The following is a 26,414-nucleotide window of genomic DNA, read 5'->3' on the forward strand; positions in this document are numbered from 1 at the left end:
ACACGTTTCAGTGAGCCCCCCAGGTCATCTGCCTCAAAGTAGTTTGTCACTAGCACATTCTCTAAATTATTACTTTTTTTTCCCCTACATGCATTTGTACATAACAGGAAATCAGATACTGAGTGCTGGTGTTATGAACGCGTTCTCATCGCTAACTCAGACAAAATCCTCACTCCCCATCACGTCTGATCCCCCGAGGTTCTGCAGAGCCCTCTCCAAATGTGCTGCTCACGCTGCTACCACGTTTCATGGTTTCGTAAGCAGCGCTGGCCAGGAAAGGATGACTGTGCCATTATTCATCCTCCTCCTGCTCTCCCTGGGACTTTGGGCAGCTTCCTGTGGTGTTCCGTTTTGGCAAGAAGTTTCACAAACTACATGTAGATACATTTTCACAGGATATAATTGACTATTATTATAAAATAGGCAATTGAATGTCAAACTCAGATGTATAGAGGCTTTTTTTTTTTTTAACTTAATGATCCAGGTCAACAAAGACAAGAGCTGGCTGACAGCACACAAGGAAGTTTTTTAAACATCACATGTGACTGAATGCAACGCTGACACAGTGGCACAAATAAGTTTGAGTGTCACAGCGTTGCTTTTCATGTCACTTAAACCTCCCATTCACTTGCGCTGGCATTTTGCATCTGCCAAAAATAAGAGAGTTAATTCTGTATTCCCAACATGCAGCATGTATTAGTCATTCCAAGCTTTGTTTTCGTAACTTCAGTTTTATTTCCATTGACTAATTCCAATGTTTGACATCACTCGCAGTCTCTGGTCCAAAATTTAATGCAGTATTCCTGCACTGTGTAAAGTAGTGGAATTAGAACTTAGAGCAATTCAGGGCACATTTATATCTTAAGTCTCATCCACAGCACCTCTCACTAATCACCCTAAGAACATTCAAAAGCACACGGTCACACCTGAAGGCAAAAGTACTGAAAATCTTAACCAGAAGAATGTATCTTGGTTTAATGTGATTCATCACTAAGCTGATTTGTGCCAGCAAACTACTTCTGCACATGAAGTCCTCAGTGATACCCTGAACACGTGTCCAGGCATAAATACTCTCTTTACTCTTGCAGAGCAAGGACCTAAACCCAAAAACGTTGCGAGCAAGACCATTACTATCACACAGAACTTGGTTTTGTGGCTCCCATTACGTTTGCGTGGAGCCACCCGTTACCCTCAGCCCTCGTTAACTCTTTTGCAGCGGGAATCATCTCCCTGCCTCCTGTCCTGATGCCTACAGGACAGCGTTGAACACGGGGGCTGTGGTGACCCCTGGATGCTGCACAGACACTGCGGTGAAGCCTTACCATTGCTGAGTACAGCCTGGAGAGCTGGGCAGCACTCAGGCAGACCCCCAAAACCTCACCGCGCTTTTTCCACCACCCACACGAGGCTTTTCCTGGGGAACCCCGGGCAGAAGCAGCCCCCCGAGCCCCAGCACCCCTCCGCCGGCCGTGCCCCTCTCCCCGCAGCAGCCCCGGGCGGGCACCGAGCCCCGAGCAGCCTCCCCCGGCGGCCTCCCTTCGCCGGTCCCAGGCATGCGCGGGGCCTCCCCCGGCCCTCCCGGTGCCTTCCATTGGCCCCGAGCTCGGGGCGAGGCCGGGAGGAGGAGGAGGAGGCGGCGGCGGGGAGCCCTCGCCCTCCCCTGCCCTCCCTCCCCGTCCCCTCCCCGTCCCCTCCTCTCCCTCCCGGCCAAGTGCGAGCCCCCCCCAGCCCTCCGAGCCGCGTCCCCCCGGGGCAGAGCAGCACCGGGCCGGGCAGAGCAGAGCCGGGCAGGGGATCCCCGGCCAGGAGAGCGCCCCGTGAGGAGGGAGCTCCCCGCCGCCTATGAGGGCTCCGCGGGGCCGGGCGAGCCATGGACGGCGGCGGCGTTGGCGTGGTGGCGCCGCCCGCCCTGGAGAAGAACGCGGCGGAGCTGACGGTGATGGACGTGTACGACATCGCCTCGGCCGTGGGGCAGGAGTTTGAGCGGGTGATCGACCAGCACGGCTGCGAGGCCATCGCCCGCCTCATGCCCAAGGTGGTGAGGGTGCTGGAGATCCTCGAGGTGCTGGTGAGCCGCAACCACATCAACCCCGAGCTGGAGGAGCTGCGCCTGGAGCTCGACCGGCTCCGCTTGGAGAGGATGGATCGCATCGAGAAGGAGAGGAAGCACCAGAAGGTGCGGGGGGATACGGGGGGATATGGGGGATACGGGCCCCGACGGCCTGGGGGAGAGCCAGGAGGAGGCTGGGAGAGCCCCATGGGGATGCTGCCTTCACCACCGCCACGGGTTTGGGTGTGTGGTTGTCATCGGGGTGTTTTAATTCCCTCCTGGAAGTTCCCTGCCTCCTTCCCGTCCCCCAGCCCTTCCCCAGTCGCCGCCTTTCCTTCCCAGTGCGTTTCCCTCCAAGTCCTCCTCTCTCCTGACTGCGCCGCTTCCTGCTAGGCCAGGAGAAGTCAGTGCCTGCGATACCCTTGTCTCTCCAGAGCTCCTCTGATCTTCCTGGCACGCTCATCAGGTAGGCAAGGCATAGGAGAGAGACAGAGGACCGAGGATTTCAGGTCAGTGTTTGAGCTGAAGAGTAGGGAGGAGCGCTCCCCCAGGCTCCTGCTCCATCCTCTGACAGCACGAGGTCCCTCGGCTTGACCCAGGGTTGGTGCAGCATCCCCTGACCCCATGAAAGCCCAAGGTGGATGGAGATCATTTCCCATATCCTGTTACCCTCATGCGGCAGGACAGCATGAGCTGTGCCACTGGGTGCAATGGAAGTGCCAGATCTAGTTTTCACACCAGGCGGATAACTGATCGAAATAAATGTTTCTTCTAGCAAGGGACTGCTAAAGCATCGCTGCTGCCTCGATCCATCCCTGCTTGCTCAGACAGGTCCAGATTAAAGAGGAAATGGGGAATTTCTGGAAGTGAGACCCCAAGCTCCAAGTGTTAGTTTGCGTTTATTTGAGGAAGTTTTAGGTCTGTTTAAAAGGATCAGCTGGGGGACTTGTGCTTAGCATATGAAAAATCCAGGGCAATTCTTGCAATGTTTTGCAGAAGGAGTCTTAGGACAGGGTCTTGAAAAGGATGGTAGAAGATCTTTAGTGTATAAAGCCCTGGTAAGTCTCCAGAAAATGAAGGCTACTGGTCCAGAGAATGGATGCAATTACAGCACATCCCAAACCCATGCCTTTGCCTTCTAACAGATCATGGAAGCAAGCGGGTGGGCTGTTGTGCTGGTCCTGTGCTGTGTCTGCAGTCAGATCTCTGCTGTTTCCCTGAGACCACTGTACTGTCAGCCAGCAGGAATTCTTTATTTCTAGATACTAAAAAAATTCTGCTTGGTGAAATGGACACTGACCTGAGCCTGGTAGCAGCACCCAGTATCGCTGGAAAAACTGACAGTCTGCATAGATGCCTCTGAAGTCCACGCCTGTGTTAAGAAGTTTCCTAAACATGTCAGCCACGTATGGCTGTGCTTGCCAGGTGCCACCCAGCCCCTGCCAGCTAACCACCAGTACTCTGCTGGTTTCTCCAGTAGTCACAGAGTGGCTCATGGAGCGTTCAGACAATCCATGTGAAACTTGTGTGGAAACATTCAGTGGGGAAAATAAAATATACGATGCATTTTTTTAAATTAAGTCGATTTCCAGCACGCTGCATTGCTGCAGTCCAGTAGTGTCACATCCTGCTGCCTTCCAGTGTGAGCGTTTCAAGGCGAACTCTCACAGGACAGATACTGGTAAACACAAAAGGCCAGAGACTGGGACATACTTGTGAACAAGAAGCATCCAAAAGCCAATCCAGGCAGTTTTTAGCATCCTTGGCAAGCAGCAATTGATGGGGTCTTAGCACTCAGAGCACTCAGCCTTCAGGTGGGAATCCTTCTTGCCTGGCTGAGAGTGGCTGGAGTGTCCCGAGCTGGCTGGCACCTACAGACCCGCAGGTCTCCTGCCTGCTCTGTCAGACACCTCTGCCAGCGAGGATTCAGGAGTTTACTTCTGCTCCAGTTCCTCGGGCTCTTCAGTAGCAATAAATAAGAACGTTTGCCAGGTTAAACCTTGGTATAGTTGTGTGTTTACAGGGTAGATCCCTGTACACTAGGTAAGTTTAGATAGTCTGGGGTTTTGCGTGTTCTATTTTTTATCAGTATGCTTATAGCTGGTGAATGTGCTGTTTCATTTCCTAAACTAGGTCAGCACGTTGTTCTGGCTACAGAGTTAAAACATGCAGCATCACTGTAAATCGTCTAGGTATTACTGGGCAGTAAACAGTTTCATTACAGATTTGTATTTCTCAAGATAAAAAGAGTTTCAGGTAAAAATAGCTGTGATTCATGAAATTTTCTTAATCAAGTCTGCATAGTTTACAACGCTCTATATGTTGTTTATAATCTGTCGTAGTGTTTTCTGCAAAGCTCGTAGCACACTAACAGAGGTTATAAAATGACAGTGATGCAATAATAAATGCTGAAATAAAATAGCATTTTATTTGGACCCGGAAATCAATAGGAACGTGATTTCCCAGTGTCAAGAGCATGCATTCAAAGCAGAGAGCTATCCTTTAATCTCTCAGCTGAGCTTATTTTAGCCTAGAGCTGTGCTTGGCGGGGTTGTTGTCTGAGTGTTTTGTTGTTAGGTAGGAGAGGGGCCTGCTGGATGAATGCAAAAGTCAGCAAGTGACTCAGCCTGGCTGCAGTGATTTGCAGGCAGCTTTTTCTGTTTGAAGCATGCACATGAAAATGGAGTAGAGAATGCCCCCACTACAAAAATATGGTTTATGGCAAAGACGTTTGGAACAAATGAAACTCTAATACAACTGTTTTTCCTTGAGCACTTATACTTTTTGTCCTAATTTGACCTTTACTGGGATTGGCGACAGCTGCTGTTGACATGCGGTGTCCTGACAAATGGGAGCTGGTGTTTTGACCGTTCTCGCTGCCGCTAACGTAGATGTCCCTCAAGACTTCCATACAGAACAATTTCTGTAAGAAGCAGCACAGTTTTGTCTTGTGTTTACCATTCAGACTATGAGCTCTGAGTCTGCGGCACAGTCTCAGGCACTCCATGTTTTACACTTGTTTTGTAACAGAAATTCAGATGCTGCTCCTTCCAAATGAGCACGCCTAACGCTGCCTCCCCTTGTGTGTGCTGTGTTGTTTCTGGGGCGTTTATAACAGCCTTCATGGTTGCTTTTAGCGATGCAAGAGGTAATTCTTGCTCGAGTTTAGCTGTATTGCAAGCCGCTTAATCTTCTCACAGAAAAATGGGGAGTAAGTAGCCACTCTTTGGGTAACTCACACATCAAAAATGTTTGCATCAGGAATTGATTCCTTGTGTGTTTACATTCAGCGTTTAGCATATGGAGACTGGTACTCATTTTTTTGATGCTGGCATCACAAAAGTAAATATTTTCCAAGAAATTCAAAGTAGTTTCCTGTAATTGCTTTCCATAAGAATCGAAGTAGGATTGTTACTGGTTTGATCTGTGAATAGTCCAGTCCAAGACTCTTAACGTGTTTAAATCTACCCTTTAGGAATTAGAACTGGTGGAGGATGTCTGGCGAGGGGAAGCACAGGACCTTCTTACCCAAATTGCACAGCTGCAGGAGGAGAATAAACAACTGATGACAAACTTGTCTCACAAAGACATTAATTTCACGGAAGAGGAATTTCAGAAGCATGAAGGCAAGTTTGGTATTTCAAATTCAGTACTTGCTTTTGTTATGAAAAGCAATACATTATCAAAATACTTTGGATATTCTGGATTTCTTTTTTCTATAGACTAATGCAGGTGTTTGTTTTTTTTTCTGAAGTGACAATTTCTGAACACATGATTACACTGGAGGCATAAGAGGTGGGGGCAGGATGGAAAGAGAAGCCTGAACAGCTTTCTGTTTGGCTGAGAAGCATCTCTGAAAGTAGTCTAGCATCATTGTTTGGTCTACTGTTGTGTTTTGTTTTTTTTTCTTTTTAGCTAGCATTTTGCAAAAACATTCTTAATCCCTCCTTACGTTTTCTAACACAAAAAATAATCCATTCAGCAATTTCACACCGTTATGCACAAAAATAAGTGTAACTGTCAGTCTACACAGGATAATTGTTTGTAAAGCAACTAATCAAGATTTGTCTGAATTACATCAATCCACCATGCAGCGATATGCTATAAAAATACGTTGAGAGACTGATTTTACTTGGTTTACTACCTTTTAGGATTCCCTCACCTGTTCAAGACACTTGCAATCAGTTTAGAGTAGGTGAAGAGATTTAGAAAGCAGGAAGTGGGTGAATCCCGAAGAGCTGAAATAACTGATTAATTCATGAGCACCTTTCTGGAGGCAGAATGAATTTCAAGACAAAAGGTTCTGACTGGCAACTGCAGGTAGATTTTGCTGCAGTGACTGAAACAGCTGCTGTCCTCAGCTCTTACCCACAGCTCAGCAAATAGCTCTTTCCAAAGAGCAGGGGGAGAGGAACAGATGTCTTTTTGCTCCACAATTCAAAGCAAAAATTATTAAAACTTTAAAGATTACCACTTTTCTAAAACAAATGCAGTTCCTTCAATTTAGTAGTCAATTAATCTCTAAGAAGTAGCTCAATGCCAGCTTACAAACTCCATGGCAAGTGTCAGAGTGGCAGTGATGTGTCACAGACCATAAGGACTGATGTGTTGTTATAAAGAACCATCTTCCCCTTTGTTTTTTCGTCTTTTTTTCCAGTGGGTATCTAGATCACTGCAGCTCATGTGCTTGCATTTAAATATAGCCATACTCTTTACATTCGGCTAGCCAAGCAAATGCCACACATGCTTTGCATGTTATTTTTACTGTGTCTACGCAAGTATAACAAAACAAACAAAACCCATTCCAGAGATCAGATTCTGGGATCGCTGATATTCATTAGCTGAACTGATCAGTTCAAGTCAAATCACCCTCACTTACAGTAACCTCAGCTTGTTAGTGGGACCTGTTAAAACAAGCCCAATTGTTTTAATTTTTTAGGAATTTTTATCATTAATGAGTGGAATCAGGTTTGTCTCCAACTACTTGTTTAGATAATGTCAAAAAGCAGTCGTGCTGCTTTTTTCCCCTCTCCATCATTTGATCTGATACACACAGACTCTACAGAGGCAGGTTTTCAAGCTAAACGCTTTGTTGGCTAGACAAACTTTACCCAGACTCCAGTCATATCTCAGCATGATTTGGTGGTGTGCTCATGTCTTCCTTTAGTGGCTAACTATCCTGGGATTAGCAGCTTGCTGCCTGCTCACCAGACAGTTAGTTGAAGGAGTTGTTTTTAGTACGGGTAACAGAGGCCAGTGATCTGGGTGTACTAAGAGATTCAATCTTGCCAATTAATAGTCACATTATAGTTCACAGAGCCTTGGTTTAGCATAATGAAGGTGTTCGTGAGAAAGGCAAACACAATCCCATATAAATAAGAGGAGCATATGCTCCCTGAGAGCCTGAGCCAAGCAGTCTTTGTATGAAAGGCTCCATGTGGCAGAATACAAAATACATAGGAGAGGTTAAAGATGAATCTGCAACCTCCGTTAATACTCCTCCTCCCTGAGCTCAAACCGAGTGCATATTTGCTGGTGGTGACTGAACAGAATATCCTAGTGAAATGCCACAAGCAGACTTGACCCGTGTGTCAAACAGGACAAGCAGGCTGCTGCGTCTCTGCTGCGAGAGGAGCTGCCTTCTCAGGCTGGTGATGGTAATACGGACTGGCAGCAGGGTGCCCACAATCATGTAAACCTCTTGTGCTCAGCTGCTGCGCAGCCTGCTGTTCCCTTTCCAAAGTGAAGGCAAATTTCTGTTCTGAATGTTTAAGAAGTGCCACAGACCCTGACCACGCTTTGGCTTCTTGCAACAGATGTTGTATAAACTCAACAGTAAACACGTCTCCAAGCATGAACATAAAGGGTGGTTTTCCTTCGTTTCCTTCCTTTCCTTCCTTTCCTTCCTTTCCTTCCTTTCCTTCCTTTCCTTCCTTTCCTTCCTTTCCTTCCTTTCCTTCCTTTCTCTTGCTCCTTAGAACAATGTTGTGATCGCAGCCATTCACAGGAAGCTCTGAATTCGTAGGATGTGCCTGTAGAAGCCAGCTGGGTGTGCCCTTTAAGATGTTGCAGATATCATAGTTTGAGTCATTTAGAGATAATTACGTTACATTTAGGGCACTTGGTGATTTCCCTCTCCTCTTCCCTAGTGCCTGAGAAATGGAAGATGTGAGTGGCTGATTCAAAACACTTCCCACCTTTTCTTTCCTCTCCTCCTGAAATAAAGAGGATAATGTAGTGATCCGTGCACACAATTGAGTCTTTGATGCTCACCAAATGTTACAGAGAAAAATGAGTACAGTGGGAGGAAAAGCAGTCAGCACCGAAATGGTACTTTATTCTTTAAATAGCACCTGCTATCTAGAAATCTCAAAGCTTTGCACAAATACTAATGAATATAGCTGCACTCACTATTCTTAGCTCCTACTGGGGTAGAACTGCTGGTCAGTCTCACTGCAGTTCCTCTGTACCTCAGGGCAAAGTTTTGGAGTGTTTTTTTTGTTTGTTTGTTTGTTTTGTTTTGTTTTGTTTTGTTTTAAGATACAGCCGATGTTTTAGGCCCCAGCCCTGAGAGTGGCTGGGGAAGGGTGGATCCAGGAACCTGTAGCAGGGTTTTGCAGATACAGCGGGGTTCAGGAACTGCAGGTAAACAAGAACAAGTTGTGGGGAGGTTCCAGTGGTCTGTTGTGCTGGCTGGTGCAAGGGTCCTCGTCTGGCTCTTTGGTTGTTGGTTGGTTGTGTTTGTTTTTTCTTTCTTCTACACAGCTCCCTTCAGTTGTTATCAAAGTTCTCCTGTCTTCCTATGTCCCTGCAAGTCAGGAAACTAAGTCAGAGGTTTAGGGATCAGAAAGGTGTCAGGGCTGGGTACAGGCTTCTAGCCCTCCAGCCCTGTGTCGTGATAGGAGTGTGGATCTTTTAGGAGAGCAAGCAGCAGCATGTGTCAGTGTCTACTTGTCCTCCTAAGTGGGTATGAGCCCTTACTGCAGTGAAGAATGAAAAGTATCCTGCAAAACACTAGAACCTGCAACACAAAGAGGACCAGGCTCCCGAAATAGAGCAGACTTATCATAGAACTTAAAAAGATAAGAATGTAATACGAGAACATGAACACCATGTCGTCACTCAGCTGATTTCTGGGCTTTGATGGGAACACGTCCTCTGAACTAGCTTCCCAGCCAGCCTTGATTCCCAGTCCTTTTCCCAGCAGAGCAGTTATCTGGTCTTTGCTCCGGGAGATTCCAAATGCTTTTTTAATGAGGGACCTAAGCTGCTGTTCTTGTTTGCAGTGACATGCTTTGTACACCCACACTGGAACCCCCAGCTACTGCAGAAGTGCACACCCACCAGAGTTCCTGCTCCCTTTGTCCCTCTCAGGTCTGTCTTGCTCTGTTGTATTGTCTACCAGTTCAAATGTAGCTGTAAGCTACTGTTCCTAAACTCTGTAAGCTGGAGTCCCTAAAGGCATGCAACATACCCATCTTATGGGAGCAATTTTGGATTTCTCTGATGAAGGAAGAACATAACCAGGAGTCAGAGCTGATGTCAGAAGGTAGAGACTTGAGCAGCTGGCTCCACTGGATGTGCATGCACTGGGTTTCATGTGGGAACTGCATTAATACAGAAGGAAGTAGCTTTCCAGCCATCCCAGGGAGCCGAGTCAATTATCACTACTTGCTTTCATGGGTGGAGGAAGCTGAGGACCTAGGTAACGAAGTGCTTTGCCAGAGGTAACAGAACAAGCAGCCACACAGTGCCCTGGTTGCTGCCTCTAATCTACAAGCCATCAAAAGGGACGTTGTGCAAGGTGATTTTACGTGACAGTTCAGGATCATCAGACTGCACATCTCTGTACAATGACAAGAAAAAGTTAGTGCAATAGATTTATCATCCTAACAAGGTAAATCTTCTGCTTTGTTTGCTCTGAAGAGCCCATTGCTGTAGTCCAGGAGTTCTTGATCATCTCTGTAATGGCAGATTATGGAATAACACTTTCTACTTTGTGATTTATGACATATCTTAATGATTCACTGGTCAGACTTCAGGTTAAGCTAATCCCTTAGTCATCTTTAAACAGGATCAATGGTGGAATCTTGGCAGTGTTCCAAATATCTTTCCAAAGTGAAAGGCCCTATGGTACTTTTCTCTGTAGTACAATTATCCTGAAGGTGAATTATCATACAATAGGATGGGGAATGGGTTGCAAGACAAAATTTAAGGTCTTAGCCACCTGTTTCTATAGCTTATCACCCAAATAAACCAGCTCCATGGGGCATAAGGTGAACACTGATGTAAAGCCACAGAGGCAGCACATACAGCAGTATCACTTCACTGTTGTAAATGTTTCTGAGGAGTGTTGGTTCCTTTTGCAAGGAGTTTCTGTGCAGTGGCTTTGTAGAGTGGACTTTGTCATCTGTGTTCCCTGCTGCCCTCAAAGTAACCTTCAAAGCATCTCCCAGCAGCTTCTCTTTAATTCTACCAGCAGGCACCTTCCAGAGTCTTTATCCAAATACTTCTAACTGTTATTGTTCTCAGTCTGAGCAGCTCCTGCTTGTCCTCAGTTTGTTTTCTGTGTTCCTTTTTTAACCAGGAATGTCGGAGAGAGAGCGGCAAGTCATGAAGAAGCTAAAGGAAGTCGTAGATAAACAGAGGGATGAAATCAGGGCAAAGGACCGGGAACTCGGACTTAAAAATGAGGATGTAGAGGCTGTAAGTGGCTCTTGCTCTTCCTACTTCCCTTCTTTCTCACCCATGCTTCTGTAGCTTTCTTTCAAATTTAAGTTAAAGTGGAATTTTTAAGCAATGTCAGATTATCAGTCCAGAAACCGACACGTCCAGCACAACTGTGGAATGCCCCAAATGATGAGGCAGGTGGTGCAGGCATACGCCCTCTGCTGCATTTGGAGGGACCAGGCACACTTGGAACGTGACTAGAAACCAGTGTAACAAGGGAGGAAGGAGGAGGAAGGACAGGTTGTTGTTTTGTTTGTTTCCTTGAAGACCTGACACCTCCCTCCTTTCATGGGAACAGGACAGGTAACCTGCTGTGGCTTCATGAATCTCTGCTTTGGCAGTGCAGCCTTCCTCAGCAGTCCCATTCCTCAACCCACCCCTGCTTTGGGTGAGCAGGTACTATGTATTTTTTATGTACTCTCCACAGAGTTTGGCAGCAGGGACTCCACTCATGCACTCGCATGCCGTGGATGCAATGTGGATTACCTCTGTGCACACTGAAGGGGAAGGAGGGAGGGAGGAAGGGGCCTGAGCCCAGCCCAGGTCACTTAACATTCACCAGCAGCGACCAGAAGGTCTCTGAGGGGATGGGGAGTGCACAAAAGATTTAAGATAAAAGAGTTTATTTAGTCTTAAGTGAGTCACAGACTTCATCATGACCTTGGCAGTCACTTGATGTCATGGTTCTGTCTGTGTTATGACCTCCTTACATGTATTTTGCTTCCCATCTTCACCTACAGGCTCAAAGGAAAGTGCTTATAAATTGAATAGTAAGGATTTCTCTGCCTTGTCTTTCTCTTTTCTACTTTGGGTTTAAGAAGTGATTCAAAATCCTGTAATCCACCCTGTCCTTGAATTTTGCTTTTTTGAAACATTATATTGGAAGTGATGGATTTGGTTTTAGCTGGAGAATTCTTTGTGCTTTGGGGAGAGTACTTCTTTTTTTTTACTCTGGAAACCAGTTAAAGAAGTTTTGGTGCCTGCAACAGTATTAGATGATTAGATATTAAAAAATGAGTAAGGGAGTGAGGAGAATTTTCAAGATCAGATTTAACAGGAACTCAGTACGTGTTCTTTAACGTAATATTTGGGACTTGTCCATTATGGCTGATAGCTGAATGGATACTGAACTTCTACTGACCTTCTACATTTGCAGCTTCAGCAGCAACAGAACAGGTTAATGAAAATTAACCATGATCTGCGGCACCGGATCACTGTTGTTGAGGCTCAGGGGAAGGCACTAATCGAGCAGAAGGTGGAGTTAGAAGCATATCTGCAAACCAAGGAGCAGGAGATGGGCAGCCTACGAGCAGAGCTGGGGAAACTGAGGGAAAAACTGCAGGGTGAGGACAGCCAAAATGGGGAGGAAATAAAGGTAAGAGGCACTACAAATCACTTCTTAAAACAGCCTTTTACAGAGCCTTAGTCTTCATAACACCTCTTCTTTGGCTAAATGTGATCAACATGCATCAGAAGCAGTGGTGGTTGAACATGAAAATCTGCAAGCCCCAACAGGTCCTGAAGGTGCACAGCACTATGACAGTGGTGGCGTGAGAACCACAGTAGAAAAGAAATTGTGTCGGAAGGGGTCCCAGAGGCAGTGCCGAACTCTGCAGGCAGACAGTGCCTGAGGACAGAACGCTCACATGCAGTGGAATATGCCTGCTTTGCCTGAAATCTCTGTTTCATAATCTTAAAATGTTACCTGTCCTCTTCAGGCCTCTGGACGTAACGTAAAGAATGAAGAACAAAAGGTGGAGGGAGGGCTGGCTGCTGTCACACTGCTAAAGCTCTCCATGGCTGTGTGTGCAGGCAAGCCTAGGTTGTGCCGGTGACTTGACTAAGAACAGCATCTCCAAGAGTCTTTACAAACACACTTTACAAAAGTCTCTGCTGAGTCTCTACAAACACTAGATCTGTCTCACATCTCGGTCTGCAGTGGGACAAACAGGCCTGAATGTTAGTCCAGCTTCTGGCATTCAGTCATTTCAGTGAGATGAATCTTGTGATACTCGTGATGGTCATTACGGGTCTGTAACTGCTGAGGAGCCCTGCGGTTAGAATGGTTCCTGTCTAAACCATGCACGAGACGCAGCCATTGCCATGTCCAGAACAAAGCTGTGCTGTGGGTTTGTAAATTCGTATCTGTGGCTCTGCACAGGGAGAAGAATGTCATTTTACCCCTTCCCTTGAATATTTTGAGCAACTCAATCTAAACATCCTTCTGCAACTCCAGTACAACTGCTCGTTGCATGTTTTGTGGGTGATTTTTTTATTTGTATCTTCTGGGTTTTATTTACAGTGGCTTTACAAATTAATAGCGTATAAGCCTTTGGGGTAGAAACAAAACACAGTGCAGTCACAGTTCCATGATATGCTCTGTTATGACCAAACAAGTAACAGCATTTCACTGCAACCCCTCAGTATGTGTCCAGAGATTTGAAAATACAAGTTTTGCAGAGACTTGCTGTGCTTTCTGTTCTTACTGACCATGCTTCTATCCATTGCCTCACTGTGATTGTTCACAACTGAATAAGAATTTTCTTAATCCAAGAAGTGACAGGAAAGCTGGGGTCTTGTGCTTCAAAAATGAGTGAGAGCACACTTGACTCTTGCACTACTTATGGCATTTTGATCTAATTATCGGGACAGAGCTGCTCTATTGCTGCAGAATCAACATATAAATATTTGAAGGCATGTTTTAGAGGAAATAACTTTGGCCATATTCCTGCTTTTGCTTCCCACTAGAATTTGTGCAGTGAAGCGTTACTAGCACAAATGTTCATGAAAAGCAAATGTTGCATACTCAAATACTTGCTGGAACGGGCAAAATGAAAATCTGCAAATTGGCTTGGTGCTGAGATCAGAGTAGTAAAAATGCAAATCCAAGGGGATGTTTCTCTACTCTGCTGTATCCCTCAGTCTTCTTCATGGTTCCTATTACTTTCCTTTGTGCATGTGACACCACTTCTGTCTTACTCAAGCAAATGTGCTGTAGGATAAGGGGTATTACAAGATGAAAGAACTTCAAGGAGCACTGTGGTATAGAGCTTGTGCTGGTAAGAGCTCCAGTACCAAGCCATTGAAGAAGCGCAGCAGCATTGTACGTGCCTGACGGACTGCAGCAGAGAGCAAACCATCTAATTCGCTTTTAGGAGGCAGGGCCGTACATCAGGAAGCAGAGGCAAAGGCTGATGGGGTGCCCTGGTACCCCCAGGAATGTAACAGCCACTGTTAACATGTCACTGCGGAATTGGGCAAGCAGTGTATTAATAATGAAAAGGATGACTTCACTGCTGCTGATTCAGCCAGGACACCCCGCTTTGTAAACGGGGACACCAAGCCCAGGCCCGAAGCCAGCAGGAGTGAAAGTGTCTTCAGTCTCTGGGGAGAAAGGATGCATTCTTCACCTCTCTCTAGCTCATCTGGTCCGTGGCAATGGTGCCTCTTCTAATTAGAGCCGTTCCCCGCTCTCTGTGCCAGGCTGATGGTTAGACAGGAATTGCAGTGGCAGGCGTGCAGCTCAAATAGCTGCGTGCTCTGCCATGGACATCGCTTGTTGGCTTTGGGCAAGTACATTTGCATTGGCTACCAGCCCTCAGTCTTTGCTGATTTGAGAAAAATCTAGCAAAAAAAGAGGTTATTTGTACAAACCAGCTCAGACTCTAACCTAGGAGGGTGAAGAAGAAAAGTGTTTGGATAATTTCCTGTGACCCTCTTGTGCATCTATCCTTATTTAATACAGTCTGTGTAAAGGAATGCGTTTGGGTTAATGGGGTGAATCAAACAAATGGACAGATGAACATTGCTCTGCTGTTTTGTCTGCAGATTTCTTCCACTTTTTAGCTAGATCCTAGTGCTAATACCAATTCTGCATTTTTGAATAAAGGCATTAAGGCAATAAGAACTTAAATCTCCACTTAATATATTTACATCCAAACAAACTTTCTCTTTGTGGGAGAACTGGAAGGAACTGTCATGATTTTTGCTATGCTGTTTTTTCAGTATTTATATAAAAGGCTGATGTTTAATTTACCCTATTTGTTAAAAGTACACATTCCTTAAACAGACTTGTTTATCGAAAATTAGGCTTTACATTTTCAATAGGCTTTCTAGCGATCTGGATTCCACAGGAATTTCTCCACAAGAAAGCTCACACCTGTGTGGTGACCCACTTTGGACCCAGTCTTTAGGCTGCTAGAAACAATTTGGCTGTGTGTGTTCATCTTCCCAAAAATACAACTCTGGGAAAGGTTCCTGTGAGCACAGGGCTTTGACTGAAGGTCACTTAGGTCATCCTCATCTGCAAGGTTCCCCTGAGCACCGAGTGAAGAGCGGTAGAACAGCGCTCAGATCATCTTTCAGAGAGCTGCCATGGTATCATCAGCCCTGTGTGTGTCATCGGTCAATCTGAGCACAAGAAAGAACAAAGTGATCGGATCTCTGAGCTGTTCCTGCTGACAGTTTTTAACATGAAAAATAAAATAAAAAACTCTCGTATTTTTTCTCTTAAAACTGCTGTTTCTCTTAAAAGAATATTTAATAGTGCTGAAAAGAAAGATGTTGGGGATTAGACTGATAAATATTTTAAACTCCTCAGAAATGCATTCACACGGTGAATTTAAAGCCTGTGTTTCGCTTCCTAGACAGAACCAAACAATGACGACTGCCTCTCAGAGTCGGAAAAGATGGCAATGGACTTAAAAGATCCAAATCGTCCAAGATTCACTTTGCAGGAGCTCCGGGATGTCCTTCATGAGAGGAATGAATTGAAATCTAAAGTGTTTTTACTTCAAGAGGAGCTTTTATATTACAAAAGGTAGGTTAGGTCTTCTCTCCTGTTGCATGCTATGCACAGAGGAGCTATAGGTCAGGTCTAGAAAGAATAAATGTGCTCTTAAATAGTGTCCAACAAGCTTTTATATCTGGTTTTTCAATATTGGGAAAAACTTACATCCTTCCCTAACTCCCAGATTCCCCCGATTCTTGGAAAGATTAGAAACATTTTAAAAAATTGAACTTAAAAAATGAGGGTAATTGTGGGTCTAAAATGGATATTATAGAACTTTTATTCCATGCATTCCTCTTCTACTTTTTTATTTGTTTGTCAAAATGGGAAGAAAATATTGAAAGGAGACCCTTTCTTCATAAACAGTCCACCTTCAGATTGAATTTTAGAACTGAAAGTGCTTCCGTGGCTTGGAGGACAATATTAATTTACCTTTTCTTTCTTTCAAGTGAGGAAATAGAAGAAGAAACCAGAACCCCTCAACCTCCGCCCATAATTCAGTCAAAACCCTCGACTCAGCCTGAATCTGGAATCAAACGACTGTAAGTAGCACGTTTTCTAAGGATACTGGATATAGTATGCAAATGCTGATAGCCACATCCCTAATGTATATGAGAGAGGTCCTGAATGTCTGCAAGTGTTTTCTTCAGAAAGGAACATTGGATAGGTGTCGTGAAACAAGAGTTGGCTTTGGCCAAAACTCCAGCCTACTTATAGGTGAGCTTCCAACCTCAGATTTTGCTGTGCCACCTTTTGCTTCCTACATGCAGACAGCAGTAGAGAATACAACTGTTCCATGTGCTTGTGTTTATAGGCTAGATGGGCGTGTGCAAGAAGCCCACTCCAATTCTGTTTCTTTCCTAAGTATGTAATTCAGGCTAGCCAAAAGAGCATGTGTTGCTTTGTTTCATTATAGCTGTATGAGCCAGTGAGCGCTTAATGACAGACACCTGATCTTCCCAGAGGATTTTTTTTGTCTCCACCATGCAGTCATACTCCAAAGGGAGGTGCTAATAGATGTGGTGTTATCCAGAGCACCACTCAGCCTGTCCTGTGTGCCCAGAACTGAAGTCAGCACCAATCTCAGCATGCAAGGATTGTAGGAGCACTGCTCCTGTTCAAGCACAAGCCCCAGCTCCTTAATGCACAGTCCTTAAGGTGGTGGAATGTCGCAAACCACTGGCCCCTAGGTCATGCTCGGAAGATGTGTAAAGAGTGTTGTTCACAAGTAAAGCCAAGTGCAGACCTCTGGCAGTTGGGTGTGGAGAATGAGGTTTCACCATGACCTTGCTGGGCTTGTTTCCCTGTTGATCTAAGTCTTCAGATTCTGACTGTGACAGCACAAAACCTTTTGTTTGCTGTTCAGCTGCCTTGCTGGAGAGGATGCCAGCTTTCTTGGCTAGAAAGTACCCCACCCTCTCCTGGTAAAGTGTTTAACAGTGTTGTCCAAAAGTGAAGTTGAAACTCCTTCCTTCTAGATTTATTCCAAATTAAGTCTCATAATCTCAAAGCAAGTCTCTGGATTTTTTTCTGACACCAGAAGCATAGATTTTTTTAACTGCATAAATGATTTTGGAACAATCATTTGTTTCAGCATAAAAAGCTCTTCCATCCTGTCTTCATGTCCATAACCTCCAGATTTTGTTTAATAATAGCAGCAGCCCTGTGAGAGTAAGTTTCATGGGAAGATCTGTGCTGGTCCAAAACACCATAAAGTCAGAAGGGCACTTTTGATTATTTTCAAGAGTCCCCAGCTTCCCCCTGTGCTGCTTTGTTTGCTGAGAGCCCTTCCTCTCGTATGACTGGAAAACACACTTTGAGTTTGGACTCATTAAGTGACTGGTAATAATGCTTTGTCTCACCAGATCTCTGCCCTGTAATGCTTCTTTTTCTTTTAAATTTATGTTAGTACTTTTTAAAGCTTGCCCTGTTGGGGGGGGGGTGGCTGTTTTCAGCATACCCAGTTTGTTGATTTCAGTCCCACAGTCAATTTATGAAGCTGTAAGCAGCCATTGTAAGTCAAAGCACACGCTGACTGGGTGTCAGCCTTGGCTCTGCCGTTTGCATGCAGACATCACAGTGCAGGGAGCCATGGCAGGAGGAACGTGAGCGTGTCCAACTAGCTGTGGTGCTTGCTGCTTTCTTCCTCTGAGTTAATTTATCAGCGAGTACCTGCTGAGCGTCAGGCCAGTTGATCAGTGCACATTTTCAGGTGCCTATCTAATCTTCCTGTTTCTCAGATTCTGGGTTAAATTTATATAATTGAAAACTCGCACAATAAAAAGTGAAAACGTGTTCTTTTGGCCCCTTCCAGAGAAGGTAAGAGTCTTCTGCTGGACTGTGAAAGGGCGTATTGAGCCTGCTGTTGGGATGGAATTATGTTCTTTAGCTGCCGTCTTCAATTCCTCAGTTTCTTTCTGCTCTCTCCTTACTTAGCCTTCACATTAAATAAGGGAAGATAAAACCTTCTATTTAAATAACCTGAAGGACAGTAATTGTTTACATATATGTCATGTTCTTGCAGCCTGTCTGGATGGGATTTGCCAAGTGTGGGTTTAGTTTCTTTGCCCCCTCTGCTGTGTGTCTCGTCAGTGTTGTGTTTGTAGATTGGTTACTCCTACAACACAAGCAGTCCTCAAAGTGGTTAAGAAGGGGCTGGTGGCAGGGGTACAGCTGTCGGCTTTAAAAAGACAGGAAATTTCACTGCTGGGAGAAACAAGGAACCCAAGTGTAGCGTCTGACCTGTCCTGTTCTAACACCTCCACCTGCACTCCTGGCCTGCCGCAAGCTGTCTCCAGAGCTGCTTTCTCCCTGTCACAGGCCGAACACCCTCAGCACCTCACCTATGACACCTTGGTAACAGGCTGACACACAAACTCTGTGTACCCTAATGACGTGAGGAAAGCTCGTAAGGTTGAAGTCTGCGTGCAGAGTGCTTTTATAAAAGAAAGCAGTTGGGTTTTTTTGTCCTCTGTTTCAGGCTTTTCCTCCTAACTAAACAAAAAGCTGAAGTACAAAAGTAAGAGACTGATGCTGTCATCTCAGGAGAAGTTTTATCCTTGCCTGTGTGGTGTGCCCCTTTTTCTTTGACCATGCAGTATCTCAGGGAATGAGATATGTATAGCTTGTGCCATCTAAGATGTGCTCAGATGTTTCTATGCAGCACCCACATAAAGAAAAGGAAACAGAAGTCACAGTAATCCACATTTTTTCACTGCCAGAGTTTGCAGGTTTGGGGCAAACTGGGTTCTGATCTCATCATACTGCATTTGTCTCAGCCACATCACATGTCAGAATTTTGATGAAATAATATAACCAGGAGGCTTTATCGAGGAGAAAGAGTACAAGGATTAAAAATGCTCCCTCTGTTTTGAGCAGAAAACACCCTTTTGTTTTCTCCTCACGGATATGTGCTTGTTTGTCACTGATGTAATGCCTGAAACAGCCATACGTTTTCTTCCTATTCTTGCAGCCTACAAAAGCTGATGTGTCTTTCTGATTGCTGCAGCTAACCGTGTGTGCCACAGTGTGTAAAAGTAGAAGTCCTAGCTACTGCTAATGGTAGAACAATGTTTGTTTGTTTTTGTTTGGAATCTAAGAATAGCAGTTAAGGGTGGCTGTGTTGGGGAGAGCTGCGTTTGGTCACAAGTGAAATGTCTCTCGTGATTTCAACTTAATTTTTAATTGACATTAGTCCACAGTTCAAAAAAATATTTGGCACAAGGCAGAACCTCTGAGGAGAACCCTTAGAAAAACAGAGGGTGTTCCAGGTACGGATGAAGGTGTGCTGGCAGGCTTGTGTGGGGCTGGCTGGGCGCTGAGCACCCGGCCGGCATGCTCTCAGCCTCTAAGTTGCATGAATTGTCCAATGCCTAGTGAAAGTGCTGAATCCTTACAAAGAAATGACCTTGCTGCTAGCCAGCTAGAAAGTGTTTCTGCTGGAGTAGCTGCAGGGTCTCAAACCAGTACGTAGCTGCCTGCAGTTAGCATCTTTCTGCATGTGAAACAATGCAGGCTATTCTAGAAGAGGTACCCAAGCCCTTTAACAAAGTAGCTTGCACAGGAGGTGATTTTAAGATTTCAGCTGTGGTGATTTTTAACTCGAAACTATCAACTATTAACAAATGTTAATTTGTAAACTCTTTTAACTGTAATGCTCGTCCTGTCTAACCTTTTTTCTGTGCAAATAGCCGGTAGTCACAGCATAGTCCTGTTTTGTATTTAACATACACCTTCATCGTTCATTTCATTATGTCCGTGCCTGTTTGTTTCTTGGGAAGTAAAATGTGCACTCTGCTCTGCATTGCTAGAGGTGGTGATACCCTGATGAAATCCAACCCAGACTGCAGGCTGCCTCACAACAGAAAAGTGGTATCTTTTAGAAATCCAAGAGCAATTTAAACTGTTTTGGTGACTACTTTTTCTAAATGAGAGTTTTTCAGTGAGAAGAGCTGTCTTAGGTGATGCAGATCCACCTCTCCCTGTAGTATGTCCTGTGTGGTAATTCAAAGTAACCCCGTGTATCATGTTTGCCTCTTTTCTTTTTAATGGAATGCTTTTTCTTTCCCTTGCTCCAGTCTTACCTCTTCTGTGTCTGTACTTTCCTGACCAGGATCTTTACAGCCATAATGCCCATGGTAGCAGCTGGATTGATTCCAGATGATCCCACATTGCAGCCAATAAGAAGACTTGTGTCCCTTGTAGGAATTTTTTTTTAAATGTTTGGTACCGTGTTTTCCTTTTGCATGACCCTCTGTTAACACGCACTGCTGGTTGCATTCTCATCGGCTGCCTGTGGGATCACAGAAGCACAAAGTGCCAATCAGAATGACCAGTCAGTGCACAACTTGTCATAGTCCTCCGTGCTCATCCTCCACTATTGACATTTGATCACCTTTTGCCTTACTGTTACCATGCTAAACCAATCATTACTCCTTAGAAAACTGTTGGAATATGCATCTTTAACCAGAATCTGTTAATTTTGCTTACTAAGCCAGCCTATTCATAATTCACACGAATGCTTTTAAATAAAAATGTCATTCTAATGACTTGTTACAAACAAGTTAGATTTGCAGAATGTAATGGCTGATATCTACAGTAATTTCCAGTTTTAATTATAGGTTGTTGCTTCCATGTTTTCTTTCTCTCTATGCACTGTAGATTTTGTCTCTAATTATGTATTTTGGAATAGAGTATACACTCAATAATCAATTCTGTCACCCTATTCTTGGCTGTCCCTGGAGGAGGTACTTGCTGATAATTGTTAAAGCAAACTCTTTTTGCATTAGAACTGCTGCTTTAGAGGTCTTTACATCTACAGCAGCAACACAGTATACACAATTCCCTTCCTCTCCACAGATACACTTTTTTGAAACATCCTCCATAAACATTTTCAAGTTCTAAGAACCATTTTCATTGTTTCAGAAGGAATAAACCCCCCTAATCCTTCTGCTTGGTGTCGAGATTTTACAAAAACGTTTTTCTCTTACTTATTTCATGATAAAAAGTGAAAAATTACTGAAGGCTGACATTTGAAACTTACTGCATAAATAGAGCAGTCCTCTGCGTGGACTTCAGGGTGCTCAACCTGACCACGCAGGACTGAAGGTGCCCAGCAGAAAGCCCTAGTGACTGCACACGTCACGTGTCAGCTGGAATTGGACCTGGCCCTGAAAAGATAGAGCATATATGTGTGAATTTGAGCTCCTGTGATGAAAGTGGTAGAAAACTATCAGACTAATTAAGTGCAAAAGACTTATTTCACTGTTAAGGCTGTAATTTGAAGCCAGGAAATGCAAAAGTTCAGGTCCTGCTAGCAACATCCGTTGCTTTGCAGTGCACTTGGGTAGCCTTTTATATCACTTTCTAGTCAAGAACAGCTTATTAATAATTACCAGTGTCCTTACCTGCACGTATCATAGATGTTTTTGTGGGAAAGCTGCTTTAAGCTTCAGCTAACACTCAAATTCAGCCTCCTATGTGACATCGGAGGCAGAATGCCCTGTTTTGCACGAGACAGCTGGGATGGTTGGGATTGGATACTGAGGGGAGGCTGAAGGGAGCGCAGGCAGAGGAGGAACAGTGATGACAGTGGGGTGTAGACACAGGGCCAGGTTTATGCCCTGGCAAACAGTCCATCTGCTGTAAGAGCTGCGTTTATATTTGTGTAATCTCTTACTGTAGAAGCATTTAGCAAGTCCTGTCCTGGATCAGCACCGTGTTGTGTGTGGTCCTGTGCAAGCACAACAGTGCTTCCCCCTGAAGTGCACCAGTGAAGCCCAGAGGGCATGCAGCCAACTCGAACCCTCGGCAGCTGGAACCAAAACTTTTGCATTTCTCAGCAGACTTAAACACTGCACTAACACCTCTTGTACTGAACTCGTTACGAATATTGAGTTTGCTTAATCAAGTAATCTCACTCTATACAAATGAGAATGACACTAAGCGCTTTTCTGACTATTTTTTAGCTGTGTTGTCAGCTGGCAATATGTTGTTGTATTAAATGGCTGTTGGTTCACGTACGTCATTATCTTAGAGCACCCAAGCTGTGTGACAGGAAATGACGTGCACACTTGTGTGCATTCGTTTAGAGCCTTCATCCTGCAAACTCTTGTGAGCCCATGTGCATTTGTTCAATTATTTTTGCAGGAACCTAGCGTATGTATCAAAATCTGTTCACTTGGAAAAAAATGGTGGAGGCTTATTTATTTTATCTTATGAATTTCCCTGCTGGCACCCCTAAAAATATTATTTATTTCTGCTTCATGGTAAATTATACAGATTTAATGCTAAAGATACCACTTTACTTATGCTGAGAAACTAACGTGTTGTATTTTGTTGCTTTTGTGTTTCAAGGCTGGGAAAGGGGCGGGTTGTACACCTAAAACAATAACTGCACCTCGCAGAGTCAACAGCATTTAGAGCTTACGTGAAGCTTCCATAGCAAAGCTGCTTGAGATTGCAATGACTTCATCTCTAATAACATTTTGACATGCACTCCCATCAGGCTTCACTGCCTTAGTTTTTGCAGATGCAAATGGAGTTTTTTGCTCTGTGTTTTTTTTGTGCTGTGTGTCGTGTCGGGGGTTTGAAGTGTTTTCAAGATGGTAAACAGTCTTCTTTCTTTTCCCTCCCCTCCCTTCCTCCTCCTTCCTACCCGGAAGGTTTAGTTTCTTCTCTCGTGATAAGAGACGCATGCAGGCATCCCAGAAAAATGTCCACTTCCAGGATACTTTTGGCGAATGGTCAAATTCAAATAGAGATGACACCTACACCGAACAAGGACAAGAAGCCCTGCAGCACCTGTGACTAAAACCCTGAGGTGGTCAGCTTCCTGCAGTAGATCTCGACAGTCTAGTAACAAGAAGCTTCTGTGAACAAATCTGGCAGCTCGTCATTTTTATTTGCCTTGCACACCTCTGTGGTTGTGTCTCAGCTGTACTCCTCCAAAGGGATCCCGCACTGTTCACTTGGTGACTGTTGAAAACAGAGTCCAAGCTTTGCAGTCATCGATGCCCTGGGACGTTGAAGCTTCTAGATGACTTGTTCCGTGCTGAATAACAAGTCTACGTTCTTGTTCACGCATTAACTACAGTAACACGAGCTTCTCTAAACCAAAAAAAGGACCTGTGCCATTAATAGAAGTTTGTTTGCAGTGTACAATATCTATTGGCAAAGACTCTGTTACCCTGTTTGTTAAAATTTTGGGTTGTTTGCTTTTTCATAATTTGCTAGGATTTTTTTTTTTCAAGACGAAAACACCACAGCTGGCCACTCTCCGTGGCAGGTCTTAGCGCTGCTCTGTCCTGTCAAGTTCAGCTGGCACCTGCCTTTTGCAGAGTAACCACTTAGAAATTCACCTGATACAAATCGATAAACTGGAGTAGCCTTGAGAGGGATAGTGAGTGTATACGTTTCCCTTGCTGCTTATAGTGCCTAAAGCATGAAGAAACCAATGTACGAGGTGAGCGTGCCTTGCATTTTGCCATGAGTTCTGCAGTATTAATGGAAAACAAATTGCTTACTATGAGGAATTCTAACACTTATTTTTTTTTCTTACCAGGGACTTCCCCCTAGAGTAGCACAGTTGCTGTAAAGGAGTTAGGTCCCCTTCCCACAGACAGGTTTTGATTTAAGTCACACTCCACTTTTCTGCCTAACTCAGAGTAAAAGACATCCTCAAGTAGCTGACACGAGCTATTTTAACTAACTTAGAGATGACCCCAACTCAAAACCTTTTTTCTGACTAGTCTAAACATTATTTTGGGTGGCAGAGTGGGCAAATTCTGCATATGCAGGTTGCTCTGCTGCTGTTGATTGATGTTTGGGTAACCTGCAATTACAGGGGCCTTAATTTGCCCCCAAAAGCCCCACACATGAACTGCCAGGAGGTGGGTTTTAGATCCACTTTGCAGTTAAGTAAGTGTGAGACCCTTGGGACCGCCTGAGGTTGTGCTTACAGAAACCTTAACACTAAAGCTCCGTGCAGCGTAACCGCTGCGTGTGGCACCCTGGCTCTGCACCTCAGCAGGCTCTGGCCCAGTGGGAGAGCACAAACACAGCCACCGGCTGCTCCTCCTTGTGAGGGAGGTGGTGAGGAGGTCACCTGTGAACGTCGCTGCCTGCCAGGAGAGTTGGTGCTGAAGCAGAGCACTGCTGGTGAGGAGTTCCTCGAGTGACAGCAAGGCTTGTGCAGGTGCTGCTTAGTGCTGGGGGCTGCTGGTGGCAGTGCAGCATCTGCTCTGTGAAGAGCCCGGTGTTGAGTGCAGGCCAGTTGTTTTCAGTCCAGGATGATCCCCAGCCGGATTCCTAAATGTGTAAGGGCAGCAAACGGTTCACTCCTTGGGGAGCTGTGCCAGGGAACCATTTTGTTGCTGGGGTGGGCTGAACGCTGCTCTGCTCCCACCTGTAACTGCTCTGTTTGAACACAGACCCTCAGCAGGTTCTAGGTAGAGAAAGTGTTTACGGTGCCTGCCAGGCATCATTGCCATTTGGGGCAGGAGGGGGAAATGTGGCCTTACACGGAAGGCATTTCCATTTGAAATAGTGACACTAGCATCTGATGCTAATATTAGGCAGAGATAATTTTGCCTGGTTACGTTTTGGTAACACATCATGAGTTTTAGGCTTACAGAAGGCTGTATCCATAAAAGAGCAGCACTTCACCCTGCCGTGAGAGTCAGTTCTTACATGGGGGAAGTCTTATTGTAACGTTAAGTTGTTAACATCCTGACTTCACTTCCGCACGGGGGCGGAGGAATAAAGAGCACACTACAGTTGGATCAGGCAGTTAAATAAATTGTGAATGATTCCTCTCTCTCCCTAGCATAGTTTACAGTCATTTGACACATTTAGAAGAGATGCAGTGATCAGAAACAATGCAAGAATGCGGCAGATTCCCAGCCTGAATAAGCACATTGCTTTCAAATCAGCCAAGAGCACTGAGCTGGGATAATAGGAAACCACAGGCTGAACTGTTTCCCCCAGCATCTAAGCTCATGTATTTAAAACTCTCCTGGCCTAGTGCACGTACAGCTAGTCCCATACGCTAGAGCCCAGTGCGCTATTGTTAGGTCGAAGCTGCAGCTGATTTCAAACAATGGCACTAAGCAGTACAACCTTCCCCGTTCATCTCTGTAGCCCATTACCTCAAAAATCTAATGAGTCACTCCTGACCTGCTAGTATTAACCACCTCGCTCCTCCTTCTCACGTTAGAAGTGCTGAGTTTATACACACCAAGTGTCATCTGAGAAGGTGGCACATAGGGATGAGTATGTAAAGAGTTGAAGATCTGTTGTGTAGTTTCTCAATATTAACTAAAATCTGCTTTTAAAAAAGGGGCCGGGATGTTGTCAGGTATGGGACGTAACAATCCTGTCTCCAAAGTGCAGGATCACTGAAGTTTTTTTTTTGGTTTTGTTTTGGTTGGGCAGTAAATCATTTTAACAGTTTAATAAATATTTCTGAAAAAACAAGTGTTTCTGAAAGACTTGTGTCCTTTTTTTTTTTTGTGGAAGTCTATTACTACCTGTTCTGGGGATGCAGTGTACAGGTCTGTCTTCTTTCCCCTGAAAAAGGCTTATAAATGGAAATACAGCCTCAAACTGGGCAAGGCTTTGGATATGGCTATTCAAAAACTGCCAAGAATGTGATTTAAAATGTATTAGCACATATTTAGGAGTTGCTGATGATGGCAAAGAACACCAAAGATCCTTTCCATTTCACTGAGGAACACTGTAAGCTCCTCAGTGGAAGATGCATGTCTGGATACACATCCTGTACACAATCCTGCCGGAAAATAGAGGGTGCTTTGCCCTCTGGTTTCCCCAGTTCAGCTAGAACCAGCAGCAAGCCCAGTTGCTGGAACATTCAAACCCTGCACAGACAGGACTTCACTTGCAGAGAGGAGGAAAGGAGAGCTGGATGCAGCTGCAACCACAGCATCGAGCCATGACACCGTCCTTAAGTGACCTCTGACATAATGACTGGGGCTGTTTTCTGACCTGCTTACTGCTGTGCGGTGTGCATTCCTCTAATAAAGGGAATGACACCCTCCCATGATGTTAAAAATAGATTTCTTATTACATGCCTCTCATACCTTACAGAACTAGTTAAGGATGGAGTATTACTAAAGATCTCACCTGTCCCAGTGTCTTCAAGAAAATAAAGTCCCTTCCCTTCAGCTTCTGGTTTGGGCCACATTTTTCAAAAGCTTTGTTTGTTGCTATTGTTTCATTTCTATTCCTTCACAAGTGACTTCATAAAGGGCACCTGTCTCACGAGTGTGAACATCTGACACACAAAGAATCAAATATGGAGCTCTCTCACGAACACTCATCCAAGCA

General features: G+C 44.8%; 1 protein-coding gene across 4 annotated transcripts; it reads left to right on the plus strand.

Moving 5' to 3' along the window:
• Positions 1-1,646: 1,646 nt before the first annotated feature.
• Positions 1,647-25,558, plus strand: RILPL1 (Rab interacting lysosomal protein like 1). Of its 4 annotated transcripts, XM_084539387.1 has the most exons (9): positions 1,647-2,176; positions 5,526-5,676; positions 10,638-10,756; positions 11,937-12,155; positions 15,427-15,599; positions 16,019-16,111; positions 20,182-20,269; positions 22,218-22,336; positions 22,733-22,847. In XM_084539387.1, exons 1-8 carry the CDS (start codon positions 1,871-1,873, stop codon positions 22,287-22,289), a joined length of 1,221 nt encoding a protein of 406 aa, XP_084395513.1. In that variant the 5' UTR covers positions 1,647-1,870; the 3' UTR covers positions 22,290-22,336; positions 22,733-22,847. The 4 variants fall into 4 exon arrangements, with proteins under 4 accessions (XP_084395513.1, XP_084395515.1, XP_084395516.1 ...); XM_084539389.1 differs by lacking the exon at positions 22,218-22,336 and having other exon boundaries at positions 1,648-2,176; positions 22,733-22,873; XM_084539390.1 differs by lacking the exons at positions 20,182-20,269; positions 22,218-22,336 and adding an exon at positions 19,264-19,339 and having other exon boundaries at positions 1,648-2,176; positions 22,733-22,871.
• The last annotated feature ends 856 nt before the right edge of the window (positions 25,559-26,414 follow it).

This window comes from Aythya ferina, assembly GCF_964211825.1.
Source record: "Aythya ferina genome assembly, chromosome: 17".
Taxonomy (NCBI): domain Eukaryota; kingdom Metazoa; phylum Chordata; class Aves; order Anseriformes; family Anatidae; genus Aythya; species Aythya ferina.